Source organism: Schistocerca serialis, chromosome 4, assembly GCF_023864345.2.
Source record: "Schistocerca serialis cubense isolate TAMUIC-IGC-003099 chromosome 4, iqSchSeri2.2, whole genome shotgun sequence".
In the NCBI taxonomy this organism is placed as follows: domain Eukaryota; kingdom Metazoa; phylum Arthropoda; class Insecta; order Orthoptera; family Acrididae; genus Schistocerca; species Schistocerca serialis.
Genome location: NC_064641.1, coordinates 95,420,421 through 95,436,236, shown reverse-complemented (window position 1 = coordinate 95,436,236; position 15,816 = coordinate 95,420,421). Strand labels below are relative to the sequence as shown.

General features: G+C 45.0%; 1 protein-coding gene across 1 annotated transcript in view; it reads left to right on the top strand.

The window, feature by feature from the left end:
• LOC126474286 (protein white-like) overlaps nt 1-15,816 on the top strand; it is a 237,604-nt gene that overhangs the window by 85,846 nt on the left and 135,942 nt on the right. The window contains exon 5 of the mRNA XM_050101750.1: nt 4,343-4,581. Coding sequence (XP_049957707.1) covers nt 4,343-4,581 — 239 coding nt within the window. The remainder of the gene's footprint in view (nt 1-4,342; nt 4,582-15,816) is intronic.

Sequence of the window (15,816 nt, the reverse complement as noted above, 5' to 3'; positions counted from 1 at the left end):
CAGTAATGTGAATCACAGGATATGCAATGTTGTTAAGTTTTACGTCGTGTTCCTGGAGTAAGATGTCCCTAATGTCTTCCATTTTTACGTAATTATTAGCTACGGCAGCTGCGTCATCAATTTCATAAGTAAGTTTTGTTGCTGCCAGCGGTGTGAGTCATTGCCTATTGTCTCTTTGTTGGCGCGCGTCGTTATTGGGATTTGGAGACCTAACTTCTACAAATTCACCGTGACGAGAGGGCCCTGCTCTGTTTGAATCCCGCCAGTTCTGATGCAATTCAGGTCTGTCGTTACGATCATATCGTCTGTCGTCATGTCGGTAGATTCCATAGTTTCTTTCTTGTCGGTCACATGGTGGAGAATTTCTCCCTGAATCGTAACTGCGCGCTGGTCCATTGCGTCTAAAGTTATTCTGTCTCCCTTCATAGTATTTATTTTGGTTCCCATATTGTCTGTTTCTCTGATTGTCTCTGTGATAGTCATTACCACGGAGAGGTGATCTTTCCCTGTAATTATTACTACTCTGCCAACGGTTGTCATACGGGTGGTGTCTGTTTTGGTCACGATATGTGTTGTGAGAATAGCCTTGTCGTGTCCAGTTATTATTTCTTTCATCGTGAAATTGTGACAGATGTGACCTGTAATTGTTGTGCTCCTGTTTCCGCGTTCCCCGATTGTCAGTGTCAATTTCCAATTCTTGTAACAGACCCTGAAATGCTTCAATGTCATCTTTGCAACGTCCTGCTAAAATAATATGTCGTAAATGTTCAGGCAATTTGAGTAAGCTAATGCGGATGAGTTATGAGGGGCTGTATGGGTTTGAAAGATATTGATTCTTATGCAACATGTCTTCAAAATATTTGACAAGACTGGAAAATTCAAATTGTTCAAAGTGTTTCATCATCATGATGCTATGTTTTACACGGTCTTGTGTGGCTTGAGACCAATATGCTGAGAGGAAGGCATGGTAAAACTCTCCTTCACTGTGGCAATCGTGAATGACCGATCGCATTCTTACAGCTGGTTCATTCTCTAAGTAGCCACACATAAATTCTAATCTGTGTTCCAACGACCAGTTGGGAGGAAAACAATGAGAGAATTGATGGAGCCATGCTTGTGGATGAATGTCGTTGCCAGAATTCTTAAATGTTCTGAATTTACGTGTAGTAATGAACAGCTTATAGTCAAAATCATCATGTCGGCGAGTCGCATATCGGTCATTGTTAGGTCGTGTCGGCCGTTCCATCTCAAAATTCGGTGCACATTGCCAATTTCTTTCATAACTTCCGAAATGCCCTGTGTTATTATTTTGCGGCTTTTCCGTATTTCTAAGTCCCTCTTCCCGTGTTGGAGCGCGAGTGTCCTCTGAAATACGTAATTCTTGTATTACCTGTGTCAGCTGATCTTGTACTTCCCGGATTTCTCTTTGGTGTTGCGTATTAATTTGATTCTGATTTTGTTTGAATTTCCTAATTTGTTCATACTCTTCTGTGTCAGTGAAGGCTACAGGTGTTGTGTCATTCAGATCATCATCTACCTTTGTAGATAAGTTAGTGAACTGATCTGAAAGTTCGGCTACTTTATCCGATAGTGTACTTATTTCCTCAGTGTGTTTTTCTGAACCAAGTTTCAGAGTATCTACTGTGTCCTTTAAGTTTTCCTGAGTTTTTGCAAGTTGCGTAACCGAATCGGTAGATGCAACTGAGTCAAATTTTGCTTGCAAGGTCTCATGATTTTCATGAACAATAATTTGCAGTTCTTTTATGGCTGCTTCGTGATTCTGTAATGCATTTTCATGCCGCGAAAAAATAAGTTGAAAATGCTCACAAATTTGAGTTTTTACGTCATTACAGACTTTTTGACATTTCGATTCAATGTGATGTAACTCAGTAGTTAAATCTTCACGCGTTTGTTCAAGAGTTTGTTCCAATGAGTCTAACTTTTGAAGCTGTTGATGTGTTTGTCTCTGATTTTGTTCCATTGTGTCTAACTTTAGAAGATTTTGTCCCATTTGTTTCTGATTTTGTTCAAGCGTTGTGTCTGACTTTTGTAGCTTTAGTCCCATTTGTTGCATTAACTGTAATAACAATGCACTGGTGTCTGAAACATGTTCCTCAGTGCTTTTCGGCAGTGAATTTGCACCGGCAACATTCACATTTTGACAAGCGGTAAATGTGTCTTGACTCATTTGAGAAAACGGTGAGGACGCAACACCTGAATCTAATGTATTTGCAAAATTGTGTCCTGTCATTTCGGATTCCTGAGGCGAGCCGTTGCCGACCGATCGATCGATAATGCTTCCCTGTTCACTACCTGTTTCAATGTCTACACCATTGTTTGCAGCCCTCTCCATTTCCCTATGCACAATTACCAAATTACTACTTTGAACATCAGTTAATTCATTACTCGGTGGCGCTAACACACTGCTTTCATTTTCACTGTCATTTCTCAGTTTACTTTGGAGCCTAGTATTACGTTTTTCACACGCCATTATTGTCACAGTATTTCACACGACAACACAGAAAAACACAATTTGAAGAGCAAAATAAAATAACATAGCAATGGAAATAATGTCTACTTAATTGCCAGCGCAGCTGCGAAATACTTGGTGCAAATCTATATGCATGCCACAACTGTTTTACTGTACAACAATGAAAAACTACAACTACAAAGGAAATTCTCTCTATGATTACGCGCTACCAATAAACAATAGCTACACCAATTACACAAACTACAAGAAAAATCAGAAGATTCCAGTGAGGTATCCTCGGCTAAGGGTCGACATATGAAACGTCCCCTTTTGATCAATTATACACGAGACTGTGCTTAACCTGACACACAATATTTTTTAGCGCAACGCAATCTGACTTTCAAAAAATCCCTACGAAAGAATGGCCCTGACTAACATTAAACTATACCTTTCACAAATCACTTACCTCACAAAAATCTTCGCTGCTCAAGCTACTGCAATACAGCGAGCGCCACTACTGCCAGCTAAATAAAAGAATCAAACTATGGAAGGCACTAACTACTGATAGGGATAGTTAGCAAATGAAAGATATTAATAGAGAACGAACAATGTATTTACCTTGATATCATCATGTATAAATATAGCAGTTCATGACAAATTACAAATCTCCGCCATCTCTCTCCCCACATCCACCACTGCTGGCGGCTCACCTCCAACTGCGCAACGCTACGCGCTGTTCACATCCAGCTGCTGCTGCCCAACACTACAATGGCAGACAACAATGCAAACTAGCCACAGACTGCACACAGCACAGCCAGTGATTTTCATATTGAGCGCTATGTAACGTTGCCAATAAGAAAACATAAACAGCCTACTTACATAGAGAAAACATAAACAGCCTACTTACATAGAGAAAACATAAACAGCCTACTTACATAGAGAAAACATAAACAGCCTACTTACATAGAGAAAACATAAACAGCCTACTTACAAAGTCTACACTGGCGGCACACGCCGCAATAAGCCCGCATCATTCGGGAGCCATAGACGACAAATTTTGAAATACCGGCTGATCAAAAAATCAGTATAAATTTGAAAACTTTATAAACCACTGAATAATGTAGACAGAGAGGTAAAAATTGACACACATCCTTGGAATGACATGGAGTTTTATTAGAACCAAACAAAAAAGTATTGCTAGATGCGTGAAAGACCTCCTGCGCGCGTCGTTTGGTGATGATCGTGTGCTCAGCCGCCACTTTCTTCATGCTTGGCCTCCCAGGTCCCCAGACCTCAGTCCCTGCGGTTATTGGCTTTGGGGTTACCTGAAGTCTCAAGTGTATTGTGATCGACCGACATCTCTAGGGATTCTGAAAGACAACATCCGACGCCAATGCCTCACCATAACTCCGAACACGCTTTACAGTGCTGTTCACAACATTATTCCTCGACTAAAGACATTGTTGAGGAATGATGGTGGACATATTGAGCATTTCCTGTAAAGAACATCATCTGTGCTTTGTCTTACTTTGTTATGCTAATTATTGCTATTCTGATCAGATGAAGTACCATCTGTCGGATATTTTTTGAACTTTTGTATTTTTTTTTATCTAATAAAACCCCATGTCATTCCAAGCATGGGTGTCAATTTGTACCTCTCTATCTGCATTATTCCGTGATTTATTCAGTTTTCAAATTTATACTGACTTTTTGATCACCCGGTATAACAGCCTGTCTTTCCCGATGTTTTTGGCCACACTTTTGTTAGCGACGCTTTACCAGCTACAGCTCATTAATATGCGGCAAGACTGGAGCGTGACACAGAAGGCTACTAGTACTGACACTCACCACAGGTACTGACGATTGTCACAGGTGCTGACCGACCCACCACTGATGTTCTGCGACGAGCCGACGTCCGGGCTGGACTCGTTCATGGCGCTGACGGTGCTGTCGACGCTGAAGCAGATGGCGGCCAAGGGCAAGACCGTGGTGGCCACGGTGCACCAGCCCTCCTCCGAGATGTACGCCCTCTTTGACCGGCTGCTGCTGCTCGCCGAGGGCCGCGTCGCTTTCCAGGGCACTCCTGCCGAGGCGCTCGCTTTCTTCACCAGGTAACCATGAAACATATATGTTTTCTGTACATATAAACAGCCAGCCTCTATCATTTTCTTTGATGAATATTGTTCTCATGCCTTGATTGGCTACAGCCAATGCTTGTCGTCTACAAAAATACACTGCTGGCCATGAAAATCGCTACACCAAGAAGAAATGCAGATGATAAACGGGCATTCATTGGAAAAATATATTACACTAGAACTGACACGTGATTACATTTTCACGCAATTTGGGTGCATATATCCTGACAAATCAGTACCCAGAACAACCACCTCTGGCCGTAAAACGGCCTTGACACGCCTGGGCATTGACTCAGAGCTTGGATGGCGTGTACAGGTACAGCTGCCCATGCAGCTTCAACACGATAACCACAGTTCATCAAGAGTAGTGACTGGCGTATTGTGACGAGCCAGTTGTTCGGCCACCATTGACCAGGCGTTTTCAATTGGTGAGAGATCTGGAGAACGTGCTGTCCAGGGCAGCAGTCGAAAATTTTCTGTATCCAGAAAGGCCCGTACGGGACCTGCAATATGCGGTCGTGCATTATCCTGCTGAAATGTATGATTTCGCGGGGATCGAATGAAGGGTAGAGCCACAGGTGATAGGCCAGTATGGCGATGACGAATACACTCTTCCAATGTGCGTTCACTGCGATGTCGCCAAACACGGATACGGCCATCATGATGCTGTAAACAGAACCTGGATTCATCCGAAAAAATTACGTTTTGCCATTCGTGCACCCAAGTTCGTCGTTGAGTACACCGTCGCAGGTGCTCCTGTCTGTGACGCAGCGTCAAGGGTAACAGCAGCCATGGCCTCCGAGCTGATAGTCCATGCTGCTGCAAACGTCGTCGAACTGTTCGTGCAGACGGTTGTTGTCTTGCAAATGTCCCCATCTGTTGGTTCAGGGATCGAAACGTGGCTGCATGATCCGTTACAGCCATGCGGATAAGATACCTGTCATCTCGACTGCTAGGCTCTTGGGATCCAGCACAGCGTTCCGTATTACCCTCCTGAACCCACCGATTCCATATTTTGCTAACAGTCATTGGATCTCGACCAACGCGAGCAGCAATGTCGCGATACGATAAACCGCAATCGCGATAGGCTACAGTCCGACCCTTATCAAAGTCGGAAAACTGCTGCTACGTATTTCTCCTCCTTGGACGAGGCATCACAACAACGTTTCACCAGGAAAAGCCGGTCAACTGCTGTTCGTGTATGAGAAATCGATTGGAAACTTCCTCATATCAGCACGTAGTAGGTGTCCCCACCCGCGCCAACCTTGTGTGAATGCTCTGAAAAGCTAATCATTTGCATAACACAGCATCTTCTTCCTGTCGGTTAAATTTCGCGTCTGTAGCACGTCATCTTTGTGGTGTAGCAATTTTAATGGCCAGTAGTGTACTTTTGTGAATCAGATTTACGAGGCTTACTCGGAAAGTAAGTTCCCACTGGTCGCGAAATGGAAACCACTATGAAAATCCAATGAAGTTTAGCCCAGATTTATTGGACAGTGTCTCTAGTACGCCCATCGATTGCGGCAAGTTGCTCTTTTCAATTCTCATGGTATGGTGTACACACATAAATGCATGGAAAATTGTATCTTCCGCTAAGTACGAGGACCTGGCCTCTTGAGAGATTTAGCCTGTTGTCGTACAACTGACATAACGTAACCGTCCTGCATTTCGTTCTTCATGACACTTCTCAGCCGCACTCTGCAGGGCTAATGAAGAAGCCCCTGCAGCTTTTTCTGATGGCAAGTGTTTGATCACGCACAAGACAGTCCGTAATTTGCTCGTCCTGAGCTTCGTATTTACTCACATAAACCGCTAGCAACGAAGACATTTTCGCGCACTTTTTTTTTTGTGCTTTGCCGAAAACAATGCAACGAAGGGGAAATGTTACAAGTTTTCGCCACTTTCGACAGACAGCGCAGCTGCAGGACAGTTTCAAAATGTACAGTTAGTCGCACGGCACAGAGGGTGAGGTCATCAGAAGGCGGTTCGGAAGAGCTCCAGGATTTGCAGCTATAGGGGGGACTATCCACGGCCGTCACACATGACATGTAGCAGAGAGCTGATGTTGTCATTCGCGAGGAGAAACGCATTCGTGGAAGATATTTTGGGGACGATGAGGAGGAGATTCACACAGCGAAGCTCTGCCTCGCCACCAGGACAAAGACTAGTACCGAGAGGGCATACACGCCCTTTTTTCGCCCTGGAGGGAGGACATAGAAAGGGATGGAGATTACGTGGAAAAATAGGGTGTGTAGATAAAACACCTTTCTTTCTTGTGTCTAATTCTGATTATGTTCTATAAAGAATTGTTGAAGACGAAAATGCAGTGCATTACTTTCTGGGCAAACCTCGTATTAAATGGCTCTGAGGACCATGGGACTCAACTGCTGTGGTCATAAGTCCCCTAGAACTTAGAACTACTTAAACCTAACTAACCTAAGGACATCACACACATCCATGCCCGAGGCAGGATTCGAACCTGCGACCGTAGCGGTCGTGCGGTTCCAGACTGTAGCGCCTTTAACCGCTCTGCCACTCCGGCCGGCAAACCTCCTATTAAAACACATGAATGTAAACTATACTATCAGCTGGAAATTGAGTGGAAGTTGAATCGAAAGAAATTCGTTTATTTAAGACTCTATAGAATATATTAAGTGTGCGACCACATTGTTCAACACAAATGCATTGCCAACAAAATACGTGAAGCACCCAGAAGACATGGTCGGATGTCCATGTAACTTCGTACAAGAACAGACCATCAATGAGTTTGTAAATGATTAGCGTTACAGTTCTCTCTGACTGATAGAAAGATCACCAGAGGGCGTTATTGTTGTTTGTGTAAAGTTTTGCTATTAGTTCTGATAGGTAATTACGGCTCGTGAAGAGCTTTATACGTTGATTGATCACTCTGATGCTGACGTATCCCAGCTTGGGGCACTTTCACAGTAAGTCAGTTGATTACACTCTAAAATCAGTTCTTTGACACAATCAGTTTATGTTCACAAATACAAGTTCTGCAATCCGTTATCAGTCCAAAACAAATAGCAAAAGTTCTTCTTGAAAATAAAGAGTGACTTCTTTGGCAACTTAAAGTTATTGGTAAGCAACACAAGTAAGTCTTTGCGTGAGACTATCTTCTGCATTGTTATCTTGTAAGCGAAACGGACTATCTTCATAGACATCTACATCTACGTGATTACTCTGCTACTCACAATCAAGTGCCTGGCAGAGGGTTCAATGAACCACCTTCAAGCTGACTCTCTACCGTTCCACGCGGCACGCGAGAAAAACGAGCACTTAAATTTTTCTGTGTGAGCCCCGATTTCTCTTATTTTATCGTGATGATCATTTCTCCCTATGTAGGTGGGTGCCAACAAAATGTTTTTGCAATTGTAGGAGAAAACTGATGATTAAAATTTCATGAGAAGATCCCATCGCAACGAAAAAGCCTTTGTTTTAATGGTTGCCACTCCATTTCAAGTATCATGTCTGTGACACTGTCTCCCCTATTCCGCGTTGATACAAAACTAGCTGCTCCTCTTTGTACTGTTTCGATGTCATCCGTCAGTCCCACCTGATGCGGATCCCACACCACACAGCAGTACTCCAGAATAGGGCGGACAAGCGTAGTGTAAGCAGTCTCTTTGGTAGACCTATTGCACCTTCAAGTGTTCTGCCAATGAATCGCAGTCTTTGATTTGCTCCACCCACAATATTATCTATGTGATCGTTCCAATTAAGGTTTTTTGTAATTATAATCCCTAAGTATTTAGTTGAATTTACAGCCTTCAGATTTGTGTGACTTGCCGCGTAATGGAAATTTAGCTGATTCCTTTTAGTACTCTTGTGAATAACTTCACACTTTTCTTTATTCAGGGTCAATCGCAACTTTTAGCACCCTACAGATATCTCAACTAAATCATTTTAAAAGTCGTTTTGATCATCTGATGACTTTACAAGACGGTAAATCACAGCATCATCTGCAAACAATCTAAGACGGCTACTCATATTGTCTCCTATGTCGTTAATATAAATCAGGAACAGTAGAGGGCCTATAACACTTCCTTGGGGAACGCCGGATATTTCTTATGTTTTACTCGATGACTTTACATCTGTTACTATGAACTGTGACCGTTCGGACTGGAAATCACAAATCCAGTCACACAACTGAGGCGATACTCCGTAGGCACGCAGTTTGGTTAGAAGACGCTTGTGAGGAACGGTGTCGAAAGCCTTCTGGAAATATAAAAATTTGGAATCAATTTGACATCCCCTGCCGATAGCACTTATTACTTCATGAGTATAAAGAGCTAGTTGTGTTCCACAAGAACAATATTTTCTGACTATGTGTCAATAAATCGTTTTCTTTGAGGTACTTCATAATGTTCGAATACAGTATATGTTCCAAAATCCGAATGCAAATCGACGTTAGTGATATAGGCCTGTAATTCAGCGAATTACTCCTACTTCCCTTTTTGGGTATTGGTGTGACTTGAGCAATTTTCCTGTCTTTAGGTTCAGATCTTCCTGTGAGCGAGTAGTTGTATATAATTGCTAAATATGGAGCTATTTTATCCGCATACTCTGAGAGGAACCTGACTGGTATACAATCTGGGCCGGAGGCCTTGCCGTTATTAAGTGATTTAAGCTGCTTCGTTACACCGAGCATATCTACTTCTATATTTCTCATCTTGGCAGTTGTTCTTGATTGGAGTTCAGGAATATTTACTTCGTCTTCTTTGGTGAAGTTGTTTCGGAAAACCGTGTTTAATAACTCTGCTTTAGTGGCACTGTCATCAGTGACTTCACCGTTGCTATCGCGCAGAGAAGGTATTGATTGCGTCTTGCCACTGGTGCGCTTTATGTATGACCAGAATCTCTTTAGGTTTTCTGTCAGATTTCGAGACAGAATTTCGTTGCGAAAATTATTAAAAGCGTCTCTCATTGAAATACGTGCCATATTTCGAACTTATGTAAAACTTTGCCAATCTTGGAGATTTTGCGTTCTTTTAAATTTGGCGTGCTTCTTTCGTTGCCTCTGCAACAGCGATCTGCCCCTTTTTGTGTACCGTGGGGGATCAGTACCATCACTTATTAATTTATGTGGTATATATCTCTCAATTGCAGTCGATTCTATCTCTCTGAAAACATTCCCCAACTTTTCTACACTTACATGATCAGATCGGAAGGAGTGAATACTGTCTCTTAAAAAGGCAATAAGAGCATTTTTATTAGCTTTTTTAAATAGATATATTTTGCATTTCTTTTTGATGGTTGTAGGTGTTACGGTATTCAGCCTAGCAGCAACTGCCTTGTGGTCGCTAATTCCTGTATTCGTTACAGTACTCATTATTTGTACGGGATTATTTGTTCCTAAAACGTCAAGTATGCTTTCACAACCGTTTACGCTTCGAGTGGGCTCATGAACCAATTATTGAAAATAATTTTCTGAGAAAGCAGTGCCGGCTTCAGTGGCCGAGCGGTTCTAGGCGCTACAGTCTGGAACCGCGCGACCGCTACGGTCGCAGATTCGAATCCTGCCTCGGGCATGGATGTGTGTGATGTCCTTAGGTTAGTTAGGTTTAAGTAGTTCTCAGTTCTAGTGGACTGATGACAGACGTTAAGTCCCACAGTGCTCAGAGCCATTTGAACCATTTGAGAAAGCATTCAGTACAATTTCGGATGACGTTTTATGCCTGCCGCCGGCTTTAAACATATAATTTTTCCAGCTTATCGAGGGTAGATTGAAGTCACCACCGACTGTAATTATATGAGCGGGGTACTTATTTGAAATTAGACTCAAGTTTTCTTTGAACTGTTCACCAGCTATATCTTCTGAGCCGGGGGGTCGGCAGCTCGTGGTCGTGCGGTAGCGTTCTCGCCTCCCACGTCCGGGTTGCCGGGTTCGATTCCCGGCGGGGTCAGGCATTTTCTCTGCCTCGTGATGACTGGGTGTTGTGTGATGTCCTTAGGTTAGTTGGGTTTAAGTAGTTCTAAGTTCTAGGGGACTGATGACCATAGATGTTAAGTCCCATAGTGGTCAGAGTCATTTGAACCTGGGGGTAGTTTAGTCCGATTGTCAGGTATAACCTCTACCCATACTATTTCACACAACTATCTACTTCAATTTCGCTACAAGGCAAACTACCTCTGACAGCAATAAATACTCCACCACCAACTGTATAAAATCAATCGTTTCTGAACACTATTAGATCCTTTGAAAAAATTTCGGCTGAACTAATTTCCGACTTTAGCCAGCTCTCTGTCCCTACAACTATTTGAGCTTCAGTGCTTTCTGTTAGGGTTTGGAGCTCTGGTTCCTTCCCAACACAGCTACGACAATTTACAACTACAATACCAATCGTTTCTACAACTATCTTACTGTGTTTTACCTGCCCACTTTTAGACGGACGTCCCTTCTGTGGTTCCCCGAAACAGTCTAACCTAAAAAACCGCCCAGTCCCCTCCACACAGCCCCTGCCACCTGCGTAGCCGCCTCCTGTGTGAAGTGGAGTCCTGAATTATTACGCGGAACGCGGAAACCCACCACCCGATGGCGCAAGTCAAGGAATCAGCAGCCTACACGGTCACAGAACCGCTTGAGCCTCTGATTCAGACCCTCCAATCGGCTCTGCACCAAAGGACCACAGTCGGTTCTATCGACGATGCTGCAGATGGTGAACTCTGCCTTAATCTCGAAAGCAAGACTGGCAGTCTTTACCATTTCCGCTAACCTCCCGAAACCAGACAGATTCTTCTCCGATCCAAAGCGACACACGTCATTGTTACCGACATGAGCCACCACCAGCAGTTGGCTGCTCCCTGTACTCTTCATGGCATTCGGAAGCACCCTTTCAACATCCGGAATGAGTCCCCCCAGAATGCACACGGAGTGCACACTGGGCTTCTTCCCCTAGAAACTTAAAGTCCCATCTCACGAACAGGACAAGGAGTTCCTCGGCCAGAGCAACGGCTTGCGATGCGCGGTGGCCCCAGGTGGCAAGGGCGGCGGCGAGTGCACGAGGCGGTATGGTTCTGGCGCTCTTCTTCTTCTGCTGGAGGAGACGGCACTGCATGCTGCTCTCCAGGCGAGGGCATTTATACCCGCGTGGCGGACGACCACCAGATAGTTATTGGTCTAGCAATGTGGGATTGGATTGGCTGAGGAAAGTGGCGCGGTGGATGCAGCGAAAGGTCCGTTGACGTGGCGGTCGCTACACTCTTGCAAGCACCCTCTTAACAAGCCTGCTTCCTGCAGGTCAGGCAAAGTCCAGCTGACCTTGACCGATGCGCCTGCAGAGCTGGAGCGATGACCCGCATAGCGGTGCTACATTGGGGGGTTGGCGACGTTGCAGGAGATCCCGGAAACACACTAGATTCCACATAAAGGTATGAGACATTGTTATCAACTCGCGACAAAGTTTGAAAACGGGAATCTCTGTGGGTCTACGTTTCGTCAGTTGATCGAACCGGGCAGTATCCAGATTTGTCGTGCATTCGTATGTGAAATGGCCTCTTATTGGGCTGCATAGGAAACTTAGGACAGGCATACATATCGTTGAGGATCCAGTCTACCAAATACGACCACCAAAAGGTTGAATTGCCACTTCGTGTACCAAGAACGTTGTTATCTCTTCACATCTACATCTGTTATCTGAAAATAAGTACTAAACTCATCGCCACATTTTGTATCATGCCATACCGTTTGTCGGATAATACAAGCAGCTGGAGTAGGGAATTAGCTTTCCATGCATAGGCTGTTGTTAACATCACATGGTTGGGTTAGGAGTGATGCTGTGAACGGTAAGCTCAGATTGCTGATAAATGGCGACACATTGTGTTCAACAATGATTGAATCGTGGTTCTGCGTTGTCCCAGATGACCATTATCGGCGGTCACCTGGAGAGAAGCACCATTCTTCCAGTGTGCTAGAGAGGCACAAAGGTACTAATATTGGCGTCAAGGTGTGGGGAACCATCAGGTATGGCTTCAGGACACAGGTGGTAGAGCATGGTAAAGAATTCCACCACTGTTGTAAAACGCTTTTATTGACCAAAGTCTTACATGACAGAAGTCGCTATGCACTACCACAGTTTCGACAGTGTAAGAATCCGAGCAATAAAAGCGTTTTACAATTTTGGCCCTGAACCTTTTGCATAACAGCTGTGGATGTCCCACCAAAAAAATACAGCTGGTAGTGATTGAGGGAGCTCTGACGGCACCGACATGTTGTGTTCTCACGTGTTCTCAACCATGAGACAGTATTGTGATGCCATTTTTCAACAGGACAATGCTTGTCCACACATGGAACGTGTACCGATGACATTTCTGCTTGATGATGAGGTATTCCCGTAGTCGTACGGGTCCCCGTATTTGACCCAGATAGAAAATGTTTGGGTCCAGCTCGGACGTCAACTCCAACACAAAGCCACTATCCAGGATATCAAGAACCAGTTATAAGAGTTGTGTGCTATCTCTGTTTGCTACAACGGCTGTATGAGACCCTCCCCAACCAACCAGGTGGATGGATGTAGGCCACATTGAGAAGTGGGCTCGTATTGCCACGCTTTTTGTTAATTCCACACGATTTTGTAACCAATAAAATGACATCACATACCCTTCCAACGTGTGAAAATTCATGTCGCCCGCTCCTCCCCTTTTAGGAGGTTCGCTTCTTTTGTCAGTCAGTGTATATTTCAAGAGAATAACTTCTCAAATAAAAAACTGAGTAATCGTGTCGTACTGCACCAAGTATGAGGCACGTCCTTATAATAAAATGTGTTCTGAAATGATTTCTGGTACGACCCGCACGTGGTCTCCCAAATCCATTCTGGGATCCCGCCAAAGAATGTCTGCATATATTTCCGGGTTCTTTCTCGCGTTGCACAAAGAACTTCCGCATCTCGGTGCAAAGATACAAGTCTTAGTCTTTCGGCGCCAGAGATCATATTGGAAATTCGATTTCGTGCTACTGAGTTAACTGATTCAGTCGGCCGGCGATCGCTGTCAATTTACATAAGCAGAAATAGCACTAAGCAGGCGTAAATGCACACCTTTCAACAGCACAACAGTACAAACGTGTTTTCTTCTGACTACAGCTACAGAGACACCACTCAACAACTGTTAACGATTATTTCGACTATATAGTCACAATACAGTTCGACGCTACGACTTTGTATAATTAGGTAACTATGTTAACAGCAGTAGGGAGCTGTGTACGTAAAGAATCATACTACATTTTATGTGACACGTTTGGATAATTCGATAAAAGACGCTTATACACTCCTGGAAATTGAAATACGAACACCGTGAATTCATTGTCCCAGGAAGGGGAAACTTTATTGACACATTCCTGGGGTCAGATACATCACATGATCACACTGACAGAACCACAGGCACATAGACACAGGCAACAGAGCATGTACAATTTCGGCACTAGTACAGTGTATATCCACCTTTCGCAGCAATGCAGGCTGCTATTCTCCCATGGAGACGATCGTAGAGATGCTGGATGTAGTCCTGTGGAACGGCTTGCCATGCCATTTCCACCTGGTGCCTCAGTTGGACCAGCGTTCGTGCTGGACGTGCAGACCGCGTGAGACGACGCTTCATCCAGTCCCAAACATGCTCAATGGGGGACAGATCCGGAGATCTTGCTGGCCAGGGTAGTTGACTTACACCTTCTAGAGCACGTTGGGTGACACGGGATACATGCGCACGTGCATTGTCCTGTTGGAACAGCAAGTTCCCTTGCCGGTCTAGGAATGGTAGAACGATGGGTTCGATGACGGTTTGGATGTACCGTGCACTATTCAGTGTCCCCTCGACGATCACCAGTGGTGTACGGCCAGTTTAGGAGATCGCTCCCCACACCATGATGCCGGGTGTTGGCCCTGTGTGCCTCGGTCGTATGCAGTCCTGATTGTGGCGCTCACCTGCACGGCGCCAAACACGCATACGACCATCATTGGCACCAAGGCAGAAGCGACTCTCATCGCTGAAGACGACACGTCTCCATTCGTCCCTCCATTCACGCCTGTCGCGACACCACTGGAGGCGGGCTGCACGATGTTGGGGCGTGGGCGGAAGACGGCCTAACGGTGTGCGGGACCGTAGCCCAGCTTCATGGAGACGGTTGCGAATGGTCCTCGCCGATACCCCAGGAGCAACAGTGTCCCTAATTTGCTGGGAAGTGGCGGTGCGGTCCCCTACGGCACTGCGTAGGATCCTACGGTCTTGGCGTGCATCCGTGCGTCGCTGCGGTCCGGTCCCAGGTCGACGGGCACGTGCACCTTCCGCCGACCACTGGCGACAACATCGATGTACTGTGGAGACCTCACGCCCCACGTGTTGAGCAATTCGGCGGTACGTCCACCCGGCCTCCCGCATGCCCACTATACGCCCTCGCTCAAAGTCCGTCAACTGCACATACGGTTCACGTCCACGCTGTCGCGGCATGCTACCAGTGTTAAAGACTGCGATGGAGCTCCGTATGCCACGGCAAAGTGGCTGACACTGACGGCGGCGGTGCACAAATGCTGCGCAGCTAGCGCCATTCGACGGCCAACACCGCGGTTCCTGGTGTGTCCGCTGTGCCGTGCGTGTGATCATTGCTTGTACAGCCCTCTCGCAGTGTCCGGAGCAAGTATGGTGGGTCTGACACACCGGTGTCAATGTGTTCTTTTTTCCATTTCCAGGAGTGTAGATCAGCATAATCGGTGAAACGACAAGAATTGACAATACCTGATGAATTTCAAAAAATCAATTTTTGTTTTGTTAGCCGCTGTTAGCAGTACACTGTGACCAGATTTGGTGAACGTTTCGCACGAGTTTCTTTGGTTTGTTTGATTTTAAACTGTCGAATGACTTTCTATATGATTTCCAAATCGTGAGTGTCCTTGAGCACATTGGTCTTCGGAGAGCATCCAATGAGACAAAGTCAGTGCAATCAAAATATACGGCCGTCCTCTAAGATCCCTTCTCCTCGGCATCATATAGGGGTATGAAGTTGAAATTTATGTCAAATAGTAAGGTTTGCGGTCCTCGGTGGTGTAAAAACTTTAATCTTCTAAGTCTTCGCAATCAAAAGATACTGACATTTGTGACACATTTTGACAGTCGCAAACTCACTCATCAGAACCACTAGGTGAAATAACTGCATACCTAATGAAATTTGTGGTGGAATCCCAAAGGCTGAGTCCTGGTCGCACT